Source organism: Muntiacus reevesi, chromosome 1 (assembly GCF_963930625.1).
Source record: "Muntiacus reevesi chromosome 1, mMunRee1.1, whole genome shotgun sequence".
Taxonomy (NCBI): domain Eukaryota; kingdom Metazoa; phylum Chordata; class Mammalia; order Artiodactyla; family Cervidae; genus Muntiacus; species Muntiacus reevesi.
The window spans coordinates 47,708,844-47,731,731 of NC_089249.1; the positions used below are offsets into that span (position 1 = coordinate 47,708,844).

Below are 22,888 nucleotides of genomic sequence, written 5' to 3' on the forward strand. Positions count from 1 at the left end.
CTGAAGGCAGGGAGTCCCCGGAGAAGGAATTGCCTCACTTTGTAGACCGGAATCATCGGCTCCCTGAAGAACGTTTAGGGAGATGGATTGTGAGTGTGTTTAATTTGGGGGCTGTGTCTTTAGTTTTGACATTGCAGAGGCGGAAGATCATGTTTGTGTTGAGGCCAGGCCACTGTTGAACGATCACATATGGCTGGGTGAAAGCCACTGTAAAGTGTATTTATCCTAAGAGGAGGGACTACTCCACTCCCCCTATCAAAGCCAAGTGGAACATTCCAGATGAAGTGGCTTATATGCTTCATGTACAAGCCCCAAGGACTGGCTTTAGGATGATCCGGCTACTCACCTGATGAACATGTTCATTAGCCGGTTGTAGGAAATGTTATGATTATAGGGTGTCTTTAGTACACACCCTGGTGCCTCAGCAGGTAAAGAATCCACCTGCAATGCAGGAGACCAGTGTTCGATTCCTGGGTTGGGAAGATCCCCTGGAGAAGGGAATAGCTACCCACTCCAGTATTCTTGCCTGGAGAATCCCATGGATAGAAGAGCCTAGTGGGCTACAGTCCATAGGGTTGCAAAGAATTGGACACAACTGAGCAGTTAGCACTTTCACATTTCACTTTAGTATGCATACCTCATATAATTTTCCTGCTGCAAAATTGGACAACAATAGCAGAAGCCCTATCAAACTTGATGTTTCAGCTTCCTTGTGATTCTTTTTTTTATAATTTAAATTTATTTATTTACTTATTTTTGGCTGCACCAGGTCTTCCTTGCTAAGCAGGGGCTTTCTCTGCTGTGAGCGGAGGCTACTCTCTAGCTGTGGTGTGTTGGCTTCTCATGTTGCAGCCATGGGCTCTAGGTGCATGGGCGCAGTAGCTGTGGTGCACGGGCTTAGTTCCACGTGGCATGTGGGATCCTCCTAAACCAGAGATAAAACCCGTGTTCCCTGCATTGGCAGGGGGGTTCCCAACCACTGGACCACCAGGGAAGTCCCCTTGTGTGATTCTTACTGGTACTGAGAACATTAAAGTAATTAACAAGAAAAAGGGGTGAGATGGAGGGGAGCACCCTGGGCTGTTCCAGCAGAGAAGAAGTCTTTAGATGGCTATTGAGAAATGAGGGGAATGATGGTGGACTTTTGATGGTGTTGAAACATAGTTGTTGATAAACTCCACTGAAGTTTATCTGATGGACCAATTGGATCCTCTGCTGGTCCATCAACATTAAAAGGCCCCAAATTAATTTATTCCACTTACTCCATTGTGTAGGGGTTTTACAGATTGGAAGGCAAAAATTATGAGAAGTGTGCAAGGCAGCAGTTAGCTTAATCCAGGTAAAGACTGATGGATAGGCCAGTGTCATCTTGGTCCCACCTCCCAGTTGGGGACTCAAGGCCATATGCATTTAAGTGGATAAACAGCTGGGGTGTCTCAGGGAGGCGTTTCTGGGACTCCTTGACAGGAGAGCTCAATACACTGTGATTCCACTGACAGATGAATGGATCAAGAGGAAGTGGTACATATCTACAATGGAGTATTACTCAGCCATAAAAAAGAATAAATTTGAGACAGTTTTAGTGAGGTGGATGAACCTAGAGTCTGTTATATAGAGTGAAGTAAATCAGAAAGAGGAAAACGAATATAGCATATTAACGCATATATATGGAATCTAGGATAATGCCTTTTAAAAAATTTCTGTGTAAAGCTTATTTATTTAAATTTATTTTTAATTGAAGGATAATTGCTACAGTATTGTGTTGGTTTCTGCTGTGCATCAGCAGAAATGAGTCACAGATGAACATGTGTCTCCTCCTTCTTGAACCTCCTCCCACCTCTCACCCCATCCCACTGCCCTAGGTTGTCACAGAGCTCCAGTTTGAGTTCCCTAAGGCATACAACAAATTCCCACTGGCTCTCTATTTACATACGGTAGTGTATATGTTCCTAGGCTACTCTCGGCATTCGTCCCACACTCTCCTTCCCCACCTGCAGGATAATGTCTTTTAATGAACCAGTACATTTACACAGTACAAACAAATAACTGATTACACTATTTTTGCCAGGGTAGGGGGAGATGAAAGAAATAAACTCCAAATTTAGTTCAGTGTTTGTCTATATACAGGTCGGTACTCAGCAGAGACACTTGCCGAACCAAGAGCTGACTTGCAGCTGCCAGTGCAAAAAATGAAAGTCCTCACTGCTAACGTGTGTTGCTAGGGAATGAAGGTGTGAGTGCTGGGGGCAGGCAGGGCTGCTCCAAGGGTTATCACTCCAGGAACTGTGGGTTATCACTCCAGGCATTACCTGTGATACTGCCTAGGAGGAGTGCCTCTTGGAGGCAGGAACAGAAGCCCTTTCTCTTCCTGAGACTGCTAGCAGTTTTAACACTGCCACCACCAAGAGTGGCCTGGCCAGGGCAAGAGCCAGTGTTTCAAAACTGTCATGGAGCTGGATCAGCAAACGGTAGCTTTTGCCCAGACGGAACTCTGGATATTTCTCACAAACTCTCAGCACTCACAGCCTAGATGTCTCCTTATCCAAGTTGCTTGTCCACGTGTTCTTATCCTTATAAGCCCCCGAGGGGCCCCGCAGAAGCTTGCTTATGAAAGACAATAGATGAGGTAGGGGCATCCTGACCCAAGGCACTTCATTCTTACATCAAAACAACTTTCTATTTTTTTAAAGTAATAGGTAAGAGTAAGACTTTTTAAAAAAAAATTTTTATTGGAGTCTAGTGGCTTCACAACATTTTTTCTACTGGAGAACAAAGTGAATCAGCTATATGTATACATTTATCCCCTGTTTTTTGGATTTCCTTCCCGTTTAAGTCACCACAAAGCTCTGGGTAAAGTTCCCTGTGCAGTAGGTTCTCATTAGTTATCTGTTTTATAGTCTTCCCTGGTGGCTCAGTGGTAAAGAAATTTCCCTGCTAATGCCGGAGACACAGTTTCGATTCCAGGGTTGGGAAGATCTTCTGGAGCAGGAAATGGCTATCCTCTCCAGTGTTCTGGCCTGGAGAATCCCATGGACAGAGGAGCCTGGAAAGTTACAGTCCATGGGGTTGCCAAAGAGTTGGACATGACTTAGCGACTAATCAACAGCAACAAATAGTATCAATAATGTATATATATTAAATCCCAATCTCCCAATTCATTGCCCTCCCAAGCAATTTTATTTCTAAAACAATCTTTTTGTTAAAATCTTTACCCTGAACTAGTGGATTAAAACAGCTTCACTGACATAAATAAGCAGATCTGAAATCATATCAAACCAATACCCAATAGGATTTCCATCTGAAATGGAACCTGGGGAATAGAAAATGGAGACACACATGCGTACTCAGGAGAAGGGAACTTAAAAACGAGAGACTGAATTCCATCAAATGCCTGACTTTCGGAGACAAAGACTTATCTCCTGACCAATGAATGCCCACCAAGATTTTTTCCCCTTCTCAAGCCAATGAACCTACTGCTCGGACCCTGCCAATAAATCTAGCACCCCCCAAATGCTCAACCTATAGCTTGCTGGAGATTGCATTTCCCAAATTGCGATTCTTTTACTGTTTCAGAATAAACTCAATTTCTGGTCATTGGAGCTTGCCTCAGTTTATCACCTTTGGTTCAGATCAGCACTGACAAGGTCAAATGGCAGCCTGAAAAACTGAGTGGGCAGTGCCCTGGAAGGCCTTCTGTTCATACGATATGATGGGGAACTAGACCAACGGTCAATGACCAAAGGGAGCTGCAGGGACTGGCCAGTATCTTTGAACTCCTATTTTTCAGGCTACGTCTGTTACGAAGGGTATCACTTGGGAAGCAGTTTCTGACAACTGCTTCCTGCTGGGCCTTCAGACTGGGTGGTGTATGGCTCCCAACAGAATTATGGCTGTGCAATTATAAATCTTGATGATCAAATTCATAACAAGGCCCCTGATTAGACTTGACAAGATACAATGGCAGCGTGCATGCCCAATGTGCCATTCCCATTGGGTGCTGTGCGCTAATACACATCACCCTTGTTTTGTGGATGGAAAGCTATTTAGCACAATAGGGAAGAACAATGAGTACTGGATGGAATTAAAAGAGGGGGACATCACGTGGTGGACTTGAGTTCCTGGAGACTGGCCCTGCCCTGAGACGTGGGATACTGCGAGAGGCCCCCGGGGCACACTCAGACTAAACTACATCTAGATGTGTGTGCTCAGTCATGTCTGACTCTTTGCAACCCCATGGAGTGTAGCCCACCAGGCACGAATACTGGAGTAGGTTGCCATTTCCTTCTCCAGAGGGTCTTCCCAACCCAGGGATCAAACCCACCATCCCTTGCATCTCCTGCATTGGCAGGCAGGTTCTTTACCACTGAGCCACACTCACCTAACCCCTGTGTGGGGTTACCCAGTGTTTTTGGATGCAAAACATGTATCCTAACTGCACAGGGGTCATTAGTACCCAAAGGCAACAACATGTACAGTGGACTGGCCCAGAGGACGGGTAGAGGCCTTAGGGGACATAGGTGCTGGTCTAGGTGTCCTGGGACAAATTGGAGATTGCTTTAATGAAGAGTGACATTCAAAAGAAAAGATTTATTAATTACTCTAGGCAGAACGAAGGGGGTTCTCAGGAGCAAAGCAAATGATATGAGTCAGCTTGGAAAAACAATGAGGCTTTAGCAAAGTGGGTCAGGCAAACTCAACCAATAATGCTGCATAATGCTGGACCCAGCATTCCCATTTCCTTTCCCATTGGGAAAGGGCCTGTACCCTGGCTCAACAGACTGTCTTGACCATTTTTTTACAGATGGAGGTTGAAGTGGCCATGGGGCAGTGGCCCTCTATCTTAGCTGTTGAAGCCCAAAGGGCTCACCTGTGGGAATCATATGGCCCCACAAACTTATGGAAGTTCTTTAGGGGGTTGTCTCAACCCAGATTAAACCAAAATAAAACATATCCTATGGTGGTTCAGATAGTAAAGAGTCTACCTGGGTAGAGACCCTGGGTCAGGAAGATCCTCTGGAGAAGACAATGGCAACCCACTCTAGTATTCTTGCCTGGAGAATCCCATGGACAAGAGGAGTCTATAGTTCATGGGGTTGCAAAGAGTCACACAACTGACCGACTAAGCATGCATAGTATAGTTAGTATAGCTATTCCATAAACCTAAAAAAAATCTGTCCTATAAATGCTATACTCAGTATAAATGCTCTGACAGATCTCATCAATTTGCTGTAAGGAGTCTGTTGGCCAGAACTCCTACTCAATATCATACAAGATATCATACGAGGTAGCCAGTGTAATAGTGAAAGTCACTCAGTCATGTCTGACTCTTTGCGACCCCATGGACTATACAGTCCATGGAATTCTCCAGGCAAGAATGCTGAAATGGGTAGCCTTTCCTTCTCCAGGGGATCTTCCAAACCCAGGGACTGAACCCAGGTCTCGCACATTGCAGGCAGATTCTTTACCAGCTGAGCCACAAGGGAAGCTCAGCCAGTGTAATAAGTGAAGAAAACAAATAAAAGCCATACAGATTAGAAAAAAAGAAAACTGTTTTTTTGAAGACAACATGACTGTTTATTAATCTACAAAAAGTTTCCTAGAACTAAGAAGTGAGTTTAACAGGGTTGTAAGATACAAGGCCAATATACAAAAGTCAATCATATTTCCATATATCAGCGACACACAATTAACATTTGAAATTTTAAAAATACAATTTGTAGTAGCTTCCTCTCTCCATAAAGTACAGATCTTGCATACAAAACTTATGTGTAGGATCTGTATGCTGAAAACTACAAACCACTGTTAAAAGAAATCAAAAAAGATGTAAATAAATGGAAAGATATGTTTATGGGTCGGAAAACTCAATATTGTAAAGATGTCAGTTCTCCCCAATTTGAATCATAGAGTCAATCATCTTCACTCAAAAATCACAGCAGGTTTTTTTTTTTTCTTTTTTTTTAAAAGAAATTGGCAAGTGGATTCTAAAATGTATGCGGAAAAGAAACTGAAAGGGACTAAAAAAAGAACAATAATTGGAGAAATTACATCACCCAATTTCAAGACTTAGGAAGCTACAGAAGTCAAGACTGTGATGTTAGCAAAAGGATAGACACAGGCCGATGGAGCCAGCAAAGAGTCCAGAAATAAAGTGTCACAAATATTATCAACTGACCTGACAAAGAAACAAAGATAATTCAACTGAGAAAGAACAGTCTTTTTAACAAATGGTGCTGGAATAATTAGACATTTATATGCAAAGACCAAATACTTCAACACATACCTCATACTTACACACACACAAAAAGGCTCATAAGCATAAATTTAAAAAGTGAAACTGTAAAACATCTAGAAGAAATGTTTCCCTTTTATTTATTTATTCAGTTCAGTTCAGTCGATCAGTTGATCAGTAGTGTCCGACTCTATGACCCCATGGACTGCAGCACACCAGGCTTCCCTGTCCATAACCAACTCCCGGAGCTTGCTCACTCATGTCCATTGAGGCGGTGATGCCATCCAACCATCTCATCCTTTGTCGACCCCTTCTCTTCCTGCCTTCAATCTTTCCCAGCATCAGGGTCTTTTCCAATGAGTCAGTTTTCGCATCAGGTGGCCAAAGCATTGGAATTTCAGCTTCAGCATCAGTCCTTCCAATGATATTCAGGGCTGATTTCCTTTAGGATTGACTGGTTGGATCTCCTTGCAGTCCAAGGGACTCTCAAGAGTCTTCTCCAACACCACTGTTCAAAGCATCAATTCTTCACTGCTCAGCTGTCTTTATAGTTCAAGTCTCACATTCATGCATGGTTACTGGAAAAACTATAGCTTTGACTAGATGGACCTTTGTTGGCAAAATAATGTCTCTACTTTTTAATATACTGTCTAGGTTGGTCATAGCTTTTCTTCCAAAGAGCAAGTGTCTTTTAATTTCATGGCTGCAGTCACCATCTGCAGTGATTTTGGAGCCCAAAACATAAAGTCTCTCACTATTTCCATTGTTTCCCCATATATTTGCCATGAAGAGAAGGAACCGGATTTATTCATTAAGTTTTTTTTTTTTAATTGGGTAACTTCTTTACAATGTTGTGTTGGCTTCTGTCATAGAACAATATGAATCAGCCATAAGTGTGTGTGTGTGTATATATATATATATATATATATATATATATATATATATATCCCCTCCCTCTTGAAACTTTCCTCCTCATTCCGGGCACCATTTCTTAAAAAAAGTTTCCTCCTTTTATTTTGTTAAAAAAAAAAGTATAGTTTTTAAAAAATCTAAATACCCTGGAACAATGATTAAGGAATCATACTGTCTGGCTCTAGGCTATGGCAAGAGCAGGAGGCTTTCATTCTCTGTCTAAAAATACAGCTCACATTATTTACTGCTCAAAAAAGGAAGTTGGATTTAATACTTTCAAGGTCAACCTTAAATAACCCATCCGCTGGGTTGGATCTGAAGACTCCTGGAGTGTGTGCCTTGGAGCTTCCCCACCTTGAAGGGCCCCAGCAACAGTCATAACATTAGACCCAGAGGGTGGCCTTTTATGGAAGGAGCAGTCAGCTGCAGCAGCTCCCCTCTCAATCTTTCCAGCTAAGACCGTTTCTACTGGGCAGCACGGTAGATAAATTCTGGGGCCCCAAACATTTACAAACAACAAGAGAGCCTGAGAAGATCTGGAGTTCTTTGGGGGAAGAAAAGAAAATACAAGCATATTTGGAGATGCTGTGGTTTGATACCAGACCACTGCAATAAAGCGAGTCACACGAATTTTAGGGGGTTTCTCGCTACATCTAAACGTTATATGTACACTGTACTGCAGCCTATTAAGTGTGCAATAGCATTATGTCTAAAGACCAACGTACATGCCTTCATTTAAAAATACTTTATTGCTAAAAATGCTAACCATCATCAATAATTCAGGGTTGTCACGGTTTGTTTTTAAAAACCCACAATGTAGCGAGGTAAGCCTGCAAGACAAGAAGAAGTAAAGTAAAAGTCAGGATGCTTCTTCTGGTTGAAGGAGGCCGGCCTCCATCTCTTTATCAGCAGAATGTGAACTTGGCCTCTCAATTTATGTCTAAAGCATGGATCTTTCCCTTCACCCAACCTTGCCAAATACGGCCTTCTCTGGTGTTCCAGGGGCTATGACTCCATGCTTCCAATCAGGGTATAGGTTTGATCCTTGGTTGGGGAGGTTTGCTGTATGTCACACGGTGCGGCAAAACAGACAAAACAGAAAACCTTGCCAGACACTTTTGTACTTTGTTTTGAACCTGGGGGTTTGAGAGTCGGCTGAGGACTTCATGCCTGCGGGGTATGGAGGAAGTCTGATGATTTGAGAAAACCAGTCCATTTTATCTATTCAGAGAAATTCTCTTTTTTTACCTACCAGGACTCTAGAACCAGTCTAACAGGGCCTATCCCAACCATGTGCAGCTAAACTGGGCAACTGACTTACCCTCTCTGGGCCTCAGTCTCCTCATATGCTAAATGGGAATAGTCCTCATACCTGCCCCCTGCGGGTCTTGTGAGAGCTGCATAAGGTAGGGTTGCATGGCATTGAGAACACTGACTGCCACATTGTCAGAGATTGTTGGCCAATACTGTCTTCTCCTGAATTCCATATACCAGCCTCGTGGGATTATAGGTGATAACATTTTATATTCCATAATTTTGACCTGTGCCTCTGACATGGCTCCAATGAAATCGCGTTTCTCTATAAATCCCAAGGAAATCAATGGCCTAGGTCTCAATCTCCTCTTTATTTGTATGTGGGTACAGTTCATAAATATACTCACCAATTTTTTTCCTCCCCATCCCAAACTCGCCCTTATACCTTGAACCCCACCCAAGCCCTTGGCTAGAGAGACTCGCTTTCCTGTCGAGGAGGGGAGGGCGGGTGGTCCTCCTTGTCACTCCGGCTTCTTGTTGGGTCTCTCTCCGTCCATTGAAGTGTGGGCCCTCAAAGGGCCTCTGAAGCTTGGGAATGTTGAGCACCATGACTCTGCCAGGGGGTCCCAGTTCTTGAGTGACCGTGTGGCTGGCTCCGTTCCATGCCAGGCTTGGGATTCAAATGCCAGGGGGCAGCGGTTAGGGTCACACGCCCTGTCCGTGCCTGAGGCCGAGCCGGTGCGGCCCCAGCGGGCAGGGAGTCTGCAGGGAAGTCCTGGGCCTGCTCAGGTGGCCTTGAGAGTCCCGCCGGGGCGCCGTTCCCAGCCAGCGCCGGCCCTGCTCTCAGAGAGGCAATGTCTGAGGCCTGGCCCCTCAGGGTCCAGCTCTCGGGGCCCTTCCCAGGCCCTCAGTCAGGCCTGTGCGGGGAGGGCGGCCTCCCTTCTCCTGGCTCCTCCAGACACCGTCTGGCATGGCTGACGCTTTGGGTCCTTGGCCGTGTCAGAGGGCATAGCACCCCAGTGTCTCTGTCTCAGCCAGGTGCCAAGCCTTGCCATCCTCCTGGTAGGGCATGGAGAACCCGGGAGGGCGGGGGGCACCCTCTTCGGGGATGGGGTATGGAGGCTCTGGGGGAGCGGGGGGGTCTCCGGGGCCCCGGGCTCCCCCCAGGACCGGCCCGTTGTAGATGTAGATGTTGCCGGTGACCGTCATAGAGCCGCCGGTGACATGAATGCCGTTGGTGCCTGTGGGAAGGAAGGCAGAGTGAGGGGCCGAGGCGTCAAGGTTGAGAGGGCCGCCGCGCGTTGCCAGCACGGGACTACCCAGGGCCCCATCCGCCATCTCCCCTTTCCTCCTTCTCCATGCTCTTTGGTTTCCTGAGCTGTGTTCATTCCGTTTTCTTGGTTTTCAGTCTCGTCCCTTCTCTGTAGTCAGGACACTGGCTGTTGCCATCTCCTCTTTTCTGCCTGGCTCACACACTCTCCCCCTGCCCACCCTCCCTCCCTGTCCCTCTTCTCACCGTGGGCCACCTGGCCTTGTTCTGGGGGCTCAACATCCAGGTCCCTGGCCTGGCTCAGGGGACTCTGCTGTTGGAGCACCTCTTCCTCCAAATTCGGGTTCGCTGGGACGCCGGCCGAGGCCAGGGTCAAGTCTCCAGGGGTGGGCAGAAGTGGCTTTACCAGGTCAGGAACATGTGTGTTGAACCTTGGGGGCTCCCAGTTTCCATCAGCAGGATTTGATTCCTCTCCCTGCAGGACAGAGGCCGAGAACCAGCCAAGGACGGGGGCCTCAGACTCCATCTTTCTTTAATTCCCACCCCCACCCTGTGCCTAGGCAGCTCCATACCCTCCTCATCAAGCTTCCTGCCTCAGGGCCTTTGCACTTGATGTTCCCTCTTCCTGGAGCACCTTCCCTGCTACATCCTGCTACAGTCGGGCCCTCTGTTTTCTTCAGCTCTCTGCTCAAATATCAGCTGATCACAGAGGGTCTCTCTGTCCACTCGAAGATAGTATACCCTCACTGCTTGCCACTGCCACTGTCCCCACCACCTTCCCACCCCAGCATGCTTTATTTAGCATTTGGGCTCAGTTGCTCAGTCGTGTCTGACTCTTTGCAACCCCATGGACTGTAGCCCACCAGGCTCCTCTGTCCACGGGATTCTCCGAGCAAGAATACTGGAGTGGGTTGCCATTTCCTTCTCCATATTTAACAGTTGTCACCACCTAATACATAGTCGTCTAACTTTATCCTTGCTCCACTGGTAATAGACTCTGGGAGGGTAGAGACTTTGCTTTGCTCACTGCTATTTCCATAGTGCCTGGCACATCGCGGGCTCAATAAATTATTAGTTGAATGATTAAATGGATGTTAAAGCTGCAGATTCTTTTCCTGCCTGCCCCCCACCCCTATTCCCCTGTCTCCTGTCCCCCTTGCTGCCTCCCTAGCCTCCCCATTACCTCTGGGTGCCTCTTGAGCAGGGATCCTGGAATAGAAAATGAAATGGCAGGCCTCAGACCCCCAGGCTTACCCCTCCACACCCCACCCCACAGCATAGCACTGCCCACCCTGGGTTCCCAGAATGATCAGTCTGTCATTACCCTTATCTCCAGCCTCAGAGTGAGGGGGCTGGTTAGATGTGATGTCTGCGTTGGGAACAAGTGCTGGGTGTCTTGAGGGTGTGAAGGAGCAGAAGTGTTGGCCCTGAAGGAGCTGAATATTCCCTCCAGCCCCCAGCCCCAGCTGGATGCGCACAGACCCAGGCAGACATCCCTGCCGGCCTCTGAGTCTTTCCTACCCAGCTTTCTGCAGAGAGAGGGGTGGCTCTTCCAGGTGTAGACGAAGACGGTGGTGAGGAGCAGAAACAAGACCAGAGGCAGCACGATGGCCAGCATTAGCATCGTTCCTGGAGGACAGCAGACAGGACGAGGCGTGAGGACCCGAGGAGAGCAGTGGGTGGATGGGGCAATTAGGGAGCAGCTCTCCAGTTCTCAGGCCACCCAGATGGAAAACGGGGAGCAGGCTTCCCCTCCTGCTACTGCCACTGCTCAGTCCTGTCCGACTCTTTTCAACCCAGGCTCCACTGTCCATGGGATTTTCCAGGCAAGAATATTGGAGTGGGCTGCCATTCCCTCCTCCAGGGGGTCTTCCTGACCCAGGGATGGAGTCTCTTACGTCTCCTGACTTGGCAGGAGGATTCTTTACCACTTGTGCCACCTGGGAAGTTCTTTCCCCTTGTAGACCCACTGCAGTTCCTAAAGGAAGAGTTGGGGAAACTTCCCTTGGGTTACAGAGAAGGGGCATGGAGCCTGACCGGGGTGGGGGGCACACCCCTCACCGAGAACCAGGAGAATCAGGAGGCTCTGCCTCGGATGGAGATGTTTGGGGTGAGTGTGGTTGGCCACCGGCGCAGGGCAGCCCTGTGGGTGAGGACAGGCACTAGGGCTGGAAATGGGAGTGGGAGGCAGTAGCGGAGGGTGGACTTGGGGTTGTGAGCAGACTCAGGCTGCGGGGTAAAGCCACGTTTCTGCAGATGTGACTGTCTGACAGCAAGATATGCAGCAGTAGGAGCTGAACCTGTCCTTCTGTAGCCATGGGAGTGTTTACAGGGCTGACAGAGCCGGTGTCCCAGCTGCTGAACTCTGCCTGTTTTGGCTGCCTGGATGAGGGGGGCTGCTGGATGTCCACTGGCTTGCTTGGGGCAGCTCCCAGGAGTGGGAGGGGAGGGGAGGCTGGGCTTCTCAGGCTTCCGTGTACAGCCATGGGCAACCGTTGTCTTCCTGTGGGCCTTGTACTGCCACTGACAGCATGGGTCCACTGTGCCAGCCACTTTTTCTCTCACCTGCTCCTGCGGAAACGCAGGAGGACTTGGACACTGGGAGTTCACCCTTGGCGGTCCATCTAATTCTGTGGCCTAAGTGAGTCCAGAATGGGAGGTGTGGGGAAGAATTAGACCGAGGGTCTTGGACACCTGGGTTCCTGCCCAGTTGTGTGTTTTTCATATACAAAATGAGGAGATTAGCTTACGTACTCTCTGAAAGTCCAGCTCTAAATACCAATCTGAGAATTACAGAGCCAAGGACATGAAGACCTATTAGCATCAAAAGATGTGTGCTTCCAAAGAAGCATATATTCAGAAGTGTTGCATGGATATGCCAGCTGATGGGAAGGATGGGGGGAAGGGATAGTTCGGGACTTTGGAATGGACATGTACGCACGGCTATATTTAGAATGGATACCCAACAGGGACCTACTGTATAGCATAGGGAACTCTGCTCAATGTTCTGTGGCAGCCGGGATGGGAGGGGAGTTTGGGGGAGAATGGGTATATACATATATGACTGAGTCCATCTGCTGTGCTCCTGAAACTATCACATCGATAATCAGTTCTGGTGGAGGTGGTTTAGTCGCTCAGTCGTGTCCGACTCTTTAAGACCCCATGGACCGCAGCCCACTAGGCTCCTCTGTCCATGGGAATAGGCGAGAATACTGGACTGGATTGCTATTTCATTCTCCAGGGAATCTTCCCAACCGAGGACTGAACCCAGGTCTCCTGCATTGCAGGCAGATTCTTTACCGATCGAGCCACCAGGGAAGTCTCGTTAATCAGCTGTGGGGGTGGTTTAGTCGCTAAGTCATGTCCAACTTTTGCGACCCCATGGACTATAGCCTGCGAGTCTCCTCTGTCCATGGGCTTCTCCAGGCAAGAATATGGGAGTGGGTTGCCATTTCCTTCTCCAGGGGATCTTTCCAGGCCAGAGATTTAACCCAGGTCTCCTACATTGCAGGCAGATTCTTTGCCAACTAAGCTATGAGGGAAGCCCTAATCAGCAATACCCCAAAACAAAAGAAAAAAAAAAAAAAGCCAATCATTTTTAATATACATTTAAAAATTAATAATAGAATGTAGAAAAGGTTATGATATAGTTGGATGAAATATTAAGTTACAAACATTCAAATGACTCCACTTTTAGAAAAAATGGTTTTTTCTATTGTGTGGAAAAATGTCAGGGAAGATAAATTCAAAAATGTTGCGTGGATATGCCAGCTGATGGTTCTGCAGGTGAGGTTTAGTTTTGTTTATCTGAATTTTCTAATCTTCTACAGTCTGCATGTATTATGACATGGGTTTTGGAGTAAGAAAGACCTAGAACAGGTCTTCCTAATACCAACTACCACATGGGTGATCTTGGGCAAGTTACCTAACCTCTCCGGGCTTTGGTTTCCTCATCTGTCAGTAAGGATAACAATAGGACTATTTCATAGGATCATTATGAGGTTTAAATGAGTTAGTGAAAGTCAAGTCCACAGAGTGTCTGACGCACTAGCTCTTATTAAATGGAAGTTATGATTATCAACACTCAGCCATTTTTTAAAATTAAGGAAATAAACTTTCCCCTGATTGATAACAATGACAGTCATTAGAAACATCCTATAATTCTCTATAAGGCTTCCCCAGTAGTTCAACAGTAAAGAATCCGCCTGCAATGCAGGAGACGTGGGTTCGATCCCTTGGTGGGGAAGATCTCCTGGAGGAGGGCATGGCAACCGACTCCAGTACCCTTGCCTGAAGAATCCCATGGACAGAGAAGCCTGAGGGCTATGGTCCACCGGGACACAACGATAGCGACTAAGCACGAGCATGCATAATCCTCTTGCAGGCAAGGAAAGCAATAATTCCACAGAAAAAACCAAGAAAGCATCACATGTAGAATCTTCTCTCTAGTGATGGAAGGTGTAACCTACTATACTCAGTAACTGGGTTATGTGAGGGTGGCATGTCCAAAATGATGACGGTGATATCAGATACAGTTATATCTATATCTATATATCTATAGTTTATATCTATATCTATGTCTCTGTGTAGATGTAATATTGTATGTAACTTTTAAGTTATATGTAGAACATATAACTTTAAAAGTGCATGTATATGTGTGTAAGTAACCTGACCCAGGGATACGCCATTGTTTCTTTGAGGAGCTTCTTGCAACTCTGAGAGGAAAAGGTTCATCATTTCCCCATTTTTTTTAGGTGGGTGGAATTAATGCATCTTCCCAGATGCCCCTCCCTATGCCCCTGGGCCCTCACCTGGCATGTCGGGGGGCTCTTGTGGATTTCTGCAGCTGGTGTCAGACTGGGCGGTGCCCGGGGCTTCCTCCACGAGGCCCTGGTCCTCACACCTGTGGAGGAAAGAGCCCAGCTCAGGGGGGCTCCCGGCTGGGAGCGGAGCTGGTCTATGGAGCTGAGCATGAGGTGAACTGTCATCGGCTGGTGCTGGGAGGGTGGGAGGAATGCAAACCGGGCACGCTCACCTTGTGTGGGGCTGGCAGCGGGCGGTGGGAGAGGAGGTGTTCTGGAAGTGTCCAGCTCTACAGGGGACACAGTTGGTGTCAGCCTCCGTGACTTCATCTGGCAGGAGAGAAGCGCGGGGCAGCCAGGGTGAGTGGGCACAGGGGGCTTCCGTCCAGCCGTGGGCTTCTGTGACGCCCGCTGGGCGGCCCCCGCCCCACCCACCCTCCCTAGTCTGTACTCCGCAGCATCTTTCCTTCCCTCCCCATTGCCCAGGTTCCTCTCAGTTCTGGGAGCACCTCGAACCCTGCACCGTCCCAACTCCATTTCTCTGGAGGTTCCATCTGTGAGCCTTTCTCAGGGAGGGAGAAGCATTTTATTACACAGAGAACTAGCCATCTGGGACGTCACCATGGACACAGCACCCTGCACCCAGTCAAGAGCGCCCGCCCAGCCTCCTTCCCACCCTCTGCTGCCAGTGACCTCTGACCTTTGAGCTCGGCTTCGGTGCCAGGCGGGCAGTTGGAGAGTGGCTCGCAGTGCTCACACTCAGAGTTCCAAAAGACGCAGTACATCCCCGGCTGGCAGTGGCACTGGGTCTTGCGGTCGCTAGTGCAAGGCATGATCTCCACGAAGCCCAGCACTGCGGGGGTGATGGGGGGGGGTGCTCGGCCCAGTGGCTGCACTCCAGGACATCCCAGCCCCCCACCCCCACCCTGGAACACCTCACTCACTCTTGTCACAGGGGCGGCACAGCTGGCAGAAGGAGAGATGATTCCAGTGCTCGTTGTACGAATTCTCGGGGCACGTGGCACAGATGGTGTTCTGGTGGCGGCTACATTCGGTGGAGACGTATGTGCCTAGGTTGTGAGTGGGGCAGAACAGTCAGGGGACTGGGGTTCCCGCGGTGCCCTCTGCTGCTAGCTACGTGACCCTGGGCCTGTCCCGGTGTCTACATAGGATGGTCGGCCAGTGTCTCTCGCTCTCTGTTTCTGCCAGCTGATTTCCCTGGGAGCTGGTGTCCTGTGTCTATCCGAGGCAGCAAGGCGGGCTGGAGCCCCCTGTACCCCGCCTCCCCATCCCAGACTTCCTCTGGCCCAGGCCTCTCACCTGGGGGGCAGCGGGAGCAGCAGAGGCGATGCTTGGACTCGTAGTATTCCTTTTCCTGGTCTCCGCAGCTTTGGTTCTCCGTGTGGTATGGGAGCCCCTTCAACAGGAGATGGAATCAGGGGGGTGAATTATTCAGGGGTCAGCTGGGAGGAGCAGAGGGACATCAGAGAGGATGGCCCATACCCCTCTCCCCTAGCCAAGCCCGCCCCCACCTACCTGCATGGGCGCCCCCCTCACCAGCTGGGGCTGGGATGCGGCCAGGAGACCCCAGACGCCCAGGATGAGTAGCCCCCAGGCCAGGCCGCGGTGGGAGGTGGCCCACGGCAGGCGCATGGCGGCCAGTCAGCCTGCCAGCCGAGCAGATGGATGGAGGCCTGGGAGGGAGGTGGAAGCCTGGACGTCCGGGCCAGTGGTGGCAGAGCCCGGAGGCTGGGACAGGACTTGACGGACGCACCCCGGGGGCCGGAGTGGCCGGGCCTGGCCTGGCCTCCAGGGCTCCAGCGCCAGCGCCGGGGCTCAGGAAGTGGGAGTGGAGGGCCGGCGCGGGGCGGGGACAGGGAGCCGCTGGAGCCCGGGCGGCCTCTGTCGCAATCGGGAAGAGGAACAGGCTTGGCTGGCCGACGACGCAGGGCGGGAGGGGCGGCCGGGAAAGCACGTGAGGGCAGCAGGGCCGGAACCGGGGCCTCCTCCCTTCTCCGCAGGCCTGACTGGAGAGGAGGATGCAGGCCAGGCTGGGCCGGCTGGTGGGAAAGGGGTGGCGGAGCCAGCGGATGATCCTCGGATGGTCACTCGGGAGCCCAGCTGGGGCAGAGGGGACCCGGGAGCAGATGGAGTTCCAGACAGAGCCGTGTCTGACCAGATCTGAAAAAATGGATGGGCTTGGGACTGTCAGACTTGGAGGGTGCAGAGACCCACAGGGAGCCACGGACAGCCAGCCAGACCAGCATCTGGGAGCCAGAAGTCCCTCTTGGCAGACTTGCTGGACTCCTGGGTTCCCGCCCTGTTGTATGAATTTTTAACATAAACTGCAAAAGAGTTGCCCCCCCGCCCCTCCCCTGAGTCAACCCAACCCACAGAGCGGAGGGCACGTGTCACCTAGGAGACACTCCAGAGGGTACAGCAGCCCCTGCCCTTCCCCCCCTCCACCCCCATGTCCTCAGAGAATGCGGGGATGTGAAGACCAAGTTCCCATGGTCAGGGTGGCCAGGCCGGGGCTGGGCAACCACCCCCCTCAGTCCTGAGACCTCACCTTGGAGCCTTCGGATCCCTGAGCTGACAGCCCGCCTGTCCAGGCCTCTCACCTTAAGGATGAGGACCCTGAGGCCAGGATGCCATGTAAAAGAGACCAGGATTTCAGGAGGGCTTGGTCTGGCCCCTGCCCTGCTTCTTCCTACCATTTCCCTGCAATTCATTAAGGCATCCTCGCCCTCCCCCGCCCATGCCAGGGAGTCTGGTTTCCACGTTTCCGTGCTCCTGGCTAACTCCCACCTGTCACTGAGGCTCACCTGGGCTTGGGGAGGCACCCCAGCCTGGGCTGCCCAGCCACTCCGCCCAGACCCCTCCTTGTGGCCCGCTGCTTATCATCCACCGGCCACTGGCCTTTCGTGCTTGGGAACAGCCTGCCCTGGAACTGCAAGTCTGGGTTCTGGGAGCTTCACACGGAGTCCGGTATGGACCACGTGGCCAGTACATATTTATGGACTAATCTGATGATACCTTGCCCACGTCACATAGCCAGTCCATGGCAAAGTGAGCCTAGAGTCTGGGCTCCAGATGTCTGGGTCCTAGCTCAGTCCAGCAACTGCTTCCTCATGACTCAGGGGAGCCCCTCTAGGCATGAGCGGTTGACTTGCTGGGCATACCTCCTTACCCTGGTTGGTCTGACTGGCTGGACAGGCTCCTGGTGGAGAAGCAGGGGAGCCCTGGGCAGGGGTGCACCTGTGGGGTCAGGGGAATCACAAAAGAGTGAAGTGGCCTGCCTGAGTTCTAGACACCTCTCTTCTCTCCTGGTACAGGCCCAGGACTCGTATTCTTCCAGTGAATGTCCTGGGTTGCCCTGGGTGGCGGGGGGAGAAGTGTCAGAACAGGCATGCACGGCTCAGGTCTAGGAAATGGAGACTGGGACTGGAGCAAATAAATGCAGAAAGATATATGTGCGTTTTGACTTTAGATCCATTTTTCTGTTTTTTAAAGACATTTATAAAAATTGAATTTTAGTTTATTTACAATATTGTATTAGTTTCAGGTGTTGCTGTTTAGTTGCTAAGTCATTTCCAACTCTTTTGTGACTCCACAGACTGTAGCCTGTCAGGTTCCTCTGTCAGTAGGATTTCCAGGTAGGAACACTGGAGTGGGTTGCCATATCCTTCTCCAGGGGATCTTCCCAACCCAGGGATTGAACCTAAGTCTCCTGCATTGGCAGGTGGACTCTTTGCTGCTGAGCCACCAAGGAAGCCCAGTTTCAGGTGTACCGCAGTTATTTTCCCAGATTCTTTCCCATTATAGGTTACTATAAGATAGTAATTATAATTCCCTGTGTTATACAGTAGGCCCTTGCTATTTATCTATTTTATGTGTAGTAGTGGGTATCTGTTAATCCCATACCCCTAATTTATCACTCCCTGCTCTCTTTCCCTCTTGGCAACCATAAGTTTGTTTTCTATGCCTATGAGTTTGTTCCTATTTTGTATATAGAATCATTTGTATTTATTTTTAGATTCCACATTAGTGATCTCAGATCATGAACTCCTTATTGCCAAGTTCAGACTTAAATTGAAGAAAGTAGGAAAACCACAAGACCATTCAGGTATGACCTAAGTCAAATCCCTTATGATTATACAGTACAAGTGACAAATAGACTCAAGGGATTAGATCTGATGGACAGAGTGCCTAAAGAACTATGGACGGAGGTTTGTGACATTGTACAGGAGGCAGGGATCAAGACCATCCCCAAGAAAAAGAAATGCAAAAAGGCAAAATGGTTGTCTAAGGAGGCCTTACAAATAGCTGTGAAAAGAAGAGAAACGAAAGGCAAAGGAGAAAAGGAAAGATATACCCATTTGAATGCAGAGTTCCAAAGAATAGCCAGGAGAGATAAGAAAGCCTTCCTCAGCGATCAATGCAAAGAAATAGAGGAAAACAACAGAATGGGAAAGACTAGAGATCTCTTCAAGAAAATTAGAGATATCAAGGGAACATTTCATGCAAAGATGGGCACAATCAAGGACAGAAAATGGTATGGACCTAACAGAAGCAGAAGATATTAAGAAGAGATAGCAAGAATACGCAGAAGAACTATGCAAAAAAGGTCTTCATGACCCAGATAATCACAATGGTGTGATCATTCACCTAGGGCCAGACATCCTGGAGTGTGAAGTCAAGTGGGCCTTAGGAAGCATCACTACAAACAAAGCTAGTGGAGGTGATGGAATTCCAGTTGAGCTATTTCAAATCCAGAAAGATGATGCTGTGAAAGTGCTGAATGCAATATGCCAGCAAATTTGGGAAACTCAGCAGTGGCCACAGGACTGGAAAAGGTCAGTTTTCATTCCAATCCCTAATAAAGGCAATGTCAAAGAATGTTCAGACTACCGCACAATTGCACTCATCTCACATGCTAGTAAAGTAATGCTCAAAATTCTCCAAGCCAGGCTTCAACACTACATGAACTATGATCTTTCAGATGTTCAAACCGGATTTAGAAAAGGCAGAGGAACCAGAGGTCAAATTGCCAACATCTGTTGGATTATCGAAAAAGCAAGAGAGTTCCAGAAAAACATCTACTTCTGCTTTCTTGACTATACCAAAGCCTTTGACTGTGTGGATCACAACAAACTGTGGAAAATTCTTAAAGAGATATGAATACCAGACCACCTGACCTGCCTCTTGAGAAACCTGTATGCAGGTCAGGAAGCAACAGTTAGAACTGGACATGGAACAACAGACTGGTTCCAAATCGGGAAAGGAGTACATCAAGGCTGTATATTGTCACCCTGCTTATTTAACTTATATGCAGAGTACATCATGAGAAATGCTGGGCTGGATGAAGCACAAGCTGGAATTAAGGTTGCCGGGAGAAATATCAATAACCTCAGATATGCAGATGATACCACCCTTATGGCAGAAAGTGAAGAACTAAAGACCCTCTTGATGAAAGTGAAAGAGGAAAAAAAAAGAAAGTGAAAGAGGAGGGTGAAAAAGTTGGCTTAAAGCTCAACATTCAGAAAATTAAGATCATGGCATCCAGTCCCATCAGTTCAGTTTAGTCACTCAGTCGTGTCCGACTCTTTGTGACCCATGAACTGCAGCACGCCAGGCCTCCCTGTCTATCACCAACTCCTGGAGTTCACCCAAACCCATGTCCATCGAGTCGGTGATGCCATCCAACCATCTCATCCTCTGTCGTCCCCTTCTCCTCTTGCCCTCAATCTTTCCCACCATCAGGGTCTTTTCAAATGAGTCAGCTCTTTGCATCAGGTGTCCAAAGTATCACTTCATGGCAAATAGATGGGGAGACAGTGGAAACAGTGACATGCTTCATTTTTTTGGTCTCCAAAATCACTGCAGATGGTGACTGCAGCCATGAAATTAAAAGACACTTGCTCCTTGGAAGAAAATTTATGGCCAACCTAGACAGCATATTTAAAAGCAGAGACATTATTTTGCCAACAAAGGTCCGTTTAGTTAAAGCTATGGTTTTTCCAGTAGTCATGTATGGATATGAGAGTTGGACTATAAAGAAAACTGAGCAGTGAAGAATTGATGCTTTTGGACTGTGGTGTTGGAGAAGACTGTTAAGAGTCCCTTGGACTGCAAGGAGATCCAACTAGTCCATCTTAAAGGGAATCAGTCCTGAATATTCATTGGAATATGATGCTGGAATATGATGATTCATTCATGCTGAAGCTGAAACTTCAATACTTGGGCCACCTGATGTGAAGAACTGACTGATTTGAAAAGACTCTGATGCTGTGAAAGATTGAAGGCAAGAGGAGAAGAAGATGACAGAGGATGAAATGGTTGGATGGTATCACTGATTCAATGGACATGAGTTTGAGTAAACTCCAGGAGTTGGTGATGGACAGGGAGGCCTGGTGTGCTGCAATTCATGGGGTTGCAAAGAGTCAGACATGATTGAAAGATTGAACTGAACTGATATTATTTTCCTTCCTCTGTCTTATTTCACTTAGTATGATATCCTCTGTGTCCACCCAAGTTACTGCAAATGGCAGTATTCCATTCTTTTTTATGGCTGAGTAATATCCACATATGTATATATTTATATGTACACACAAGCACACACACACGCATGCACACACACACTGCATCTTATTAAACCAACTGTCTGTTGATGGGCACTTGGGTTGCTTCTGTGCCTTGCTTATTGTAAACAGAGCTGCTATGAACCCTGGGCTGCACGTATGTTTTCAAATTAGTTTTTGTCTTTACTGGATACATGCTCAGGAGTGGGATTGCTGGATCATATGTTATCTCTATTTTTAGGTTATTAAGGAACCTCCATCCTGGCTATATGCAGAGCCAGCTGGAAAGGACTTTGGCAACCACCTGGGCTGCCTTACACACTCCACCCTCCTGCTCTCTCCTTGAGGAGCCTGGGCCCCACAGTGGCAAAGTGTCATTTAAAAAGTAATTAATTAATTCATTTGGCTGCACTGGGTGTTCTGTACTTGGGATCTTTGACCTTCATTATGGCATTTGGGTTCTTTTTTCAGTTGCAGCATGTGAGATCTTTAGTTGCGGCATGCAAACTCTTAGTAGTGGTGTGTGGGGTCGAACTTGGACCCTCTGCTTTGGGAGCTCAGAGTCAGGGAAGTCCTGAGTGTCATTTCTGAAGTGGTATAGTTTAAAAGTAAAAATGGAAATCATAGAATAATGTCTGTAACATAGTCCCATTTATGGAAAAGCTATATATTTTGTTTTTTTAAAAATACATGGAAGTCTATAAAAGCACCCAAAAGAGATACAGATGGACACAAATGATAGTAGCACCCAGAGTCAAGGGGTGGGAATGGAATGGGACTGAGAGGCTTTTATTGATCTGCAAACTTCTGTGTTATTGGAAAACTGTTATGAGGAAAATGTGTTCAGGTTTTTTTCCCCCTGTGCCTTAAAAGATAATATTTAAAACGGAGCTATGACACAGGTGCAGGCCTCAGGTTTCCATTTTTTTTTCACCAGAACAAGCTTGCTCTGGCCCATTCCAGATCTGGAATGCTGCTGTCTCTAAGCTGCCACACCTCGGCAGGTGCTTCGGGGACACTGAGCTCGCTCCCCAGCTCAGCCCAGACCGGGCCTTGCGATCCTGCTCACTGAAGCTTTGAAGGTAAAACTATTTGTCTTGCAGCCTTGGGCCAGTGACTGGATTTCAGGCATCAACTGGCAAACGGACGTGGCAGGGACGTGTCTCTTTGAACCTCTGAGATGGGACAGGCAGGGTGCTGGTTACTCCTCCTGTTGGTAGGATGTCCTTTGGGAAGGCGGGGATAGTAGACAGAGCTTCTTAGGGAGCCTGGGAGACAGTCCAGGACCCAGATGGCTGGTGGGAGTATGTGAACCTGCCTGACTTTCAAAACCAGGTGCAGGGGAGCCCCAGTTCCCCACGAGACTGTGGCTGGTCTGTCTCGGGGTGTGTGGCAAAAGCCCTAAGCAGACAATCCCCCACTTGCCGAAGAAGAATTCTGCTTCTCTTCTTCATGCTACTGCTGTTTGGTTTTGTGTCCACAGAAAACTGGCCTGACTTTGCAGAGGGTACTTTCTTCAGCTGGAAAATGAAGAAAAAGCCAGTCTTTCCCTTCTCCACAGAGGGGTCCCCTAAGGCGTTGGGGAAGCAATGGGGTGGGTTTGGAAGCCTGATCGACAGCAGCTCTCACTTTAAGAGGCCACAGGAGACTGGCCACAGATGGGAGCCTTCGTTTGTTTTGCAAGACCCAGCTGAGATGGCGCCTTCTCCGGGAAGTCTTCCTGAATCTCCTGGGTTAGTGCCTCTCCCTTCCGCCTCACCCCCAGGCTCCCTCAGCACTTGGCTCCTCTCTCTGTTACCAGGATCCTTGTCTTATGACTTCATGACCTCGAGGGCCTGTC

General features: G+C 48.6%; 1 protein-coding gene across 1 annotated transcript; it reads right to left on the reverse strand.

Moving 5' to 3' along the window:
* Positions 1-8,747: 8,747 nt before the first annotated feature.
* LTBR (lymphotoxin beta receptor) lies at positions 8,748-16,348 on the reverse strand. The gene is made up of 10 exons (XM_065942393.1): positions 16,004-16,348; positions 15,788-15,884; positions 15,412-15,537; positions 15,168-15,320; positions 14,701-14,797; positions 14,477-14,568; positions 11,187-11,294; positions 10,849-10,874; positions 9,912-10,140; positions 8,748-9,636 (listed from the first exon to the last, which is right to left on the reverse strand). The coding sequence occupies exons 1-10, from the start codon at positions 16,118-16,120 to the stop codon at positions 9,395-9,397; spliced, it is 1,287 nt and encodes a 428-aa protein (XP_065798465.1). The 5' UTR covers positions 16,121-16,348; the 3' UTR covers positions 8,748-9,394.
* Between the last annotated feature and the right edge of the window lie 6,540 nt (positions 16,349-22,888).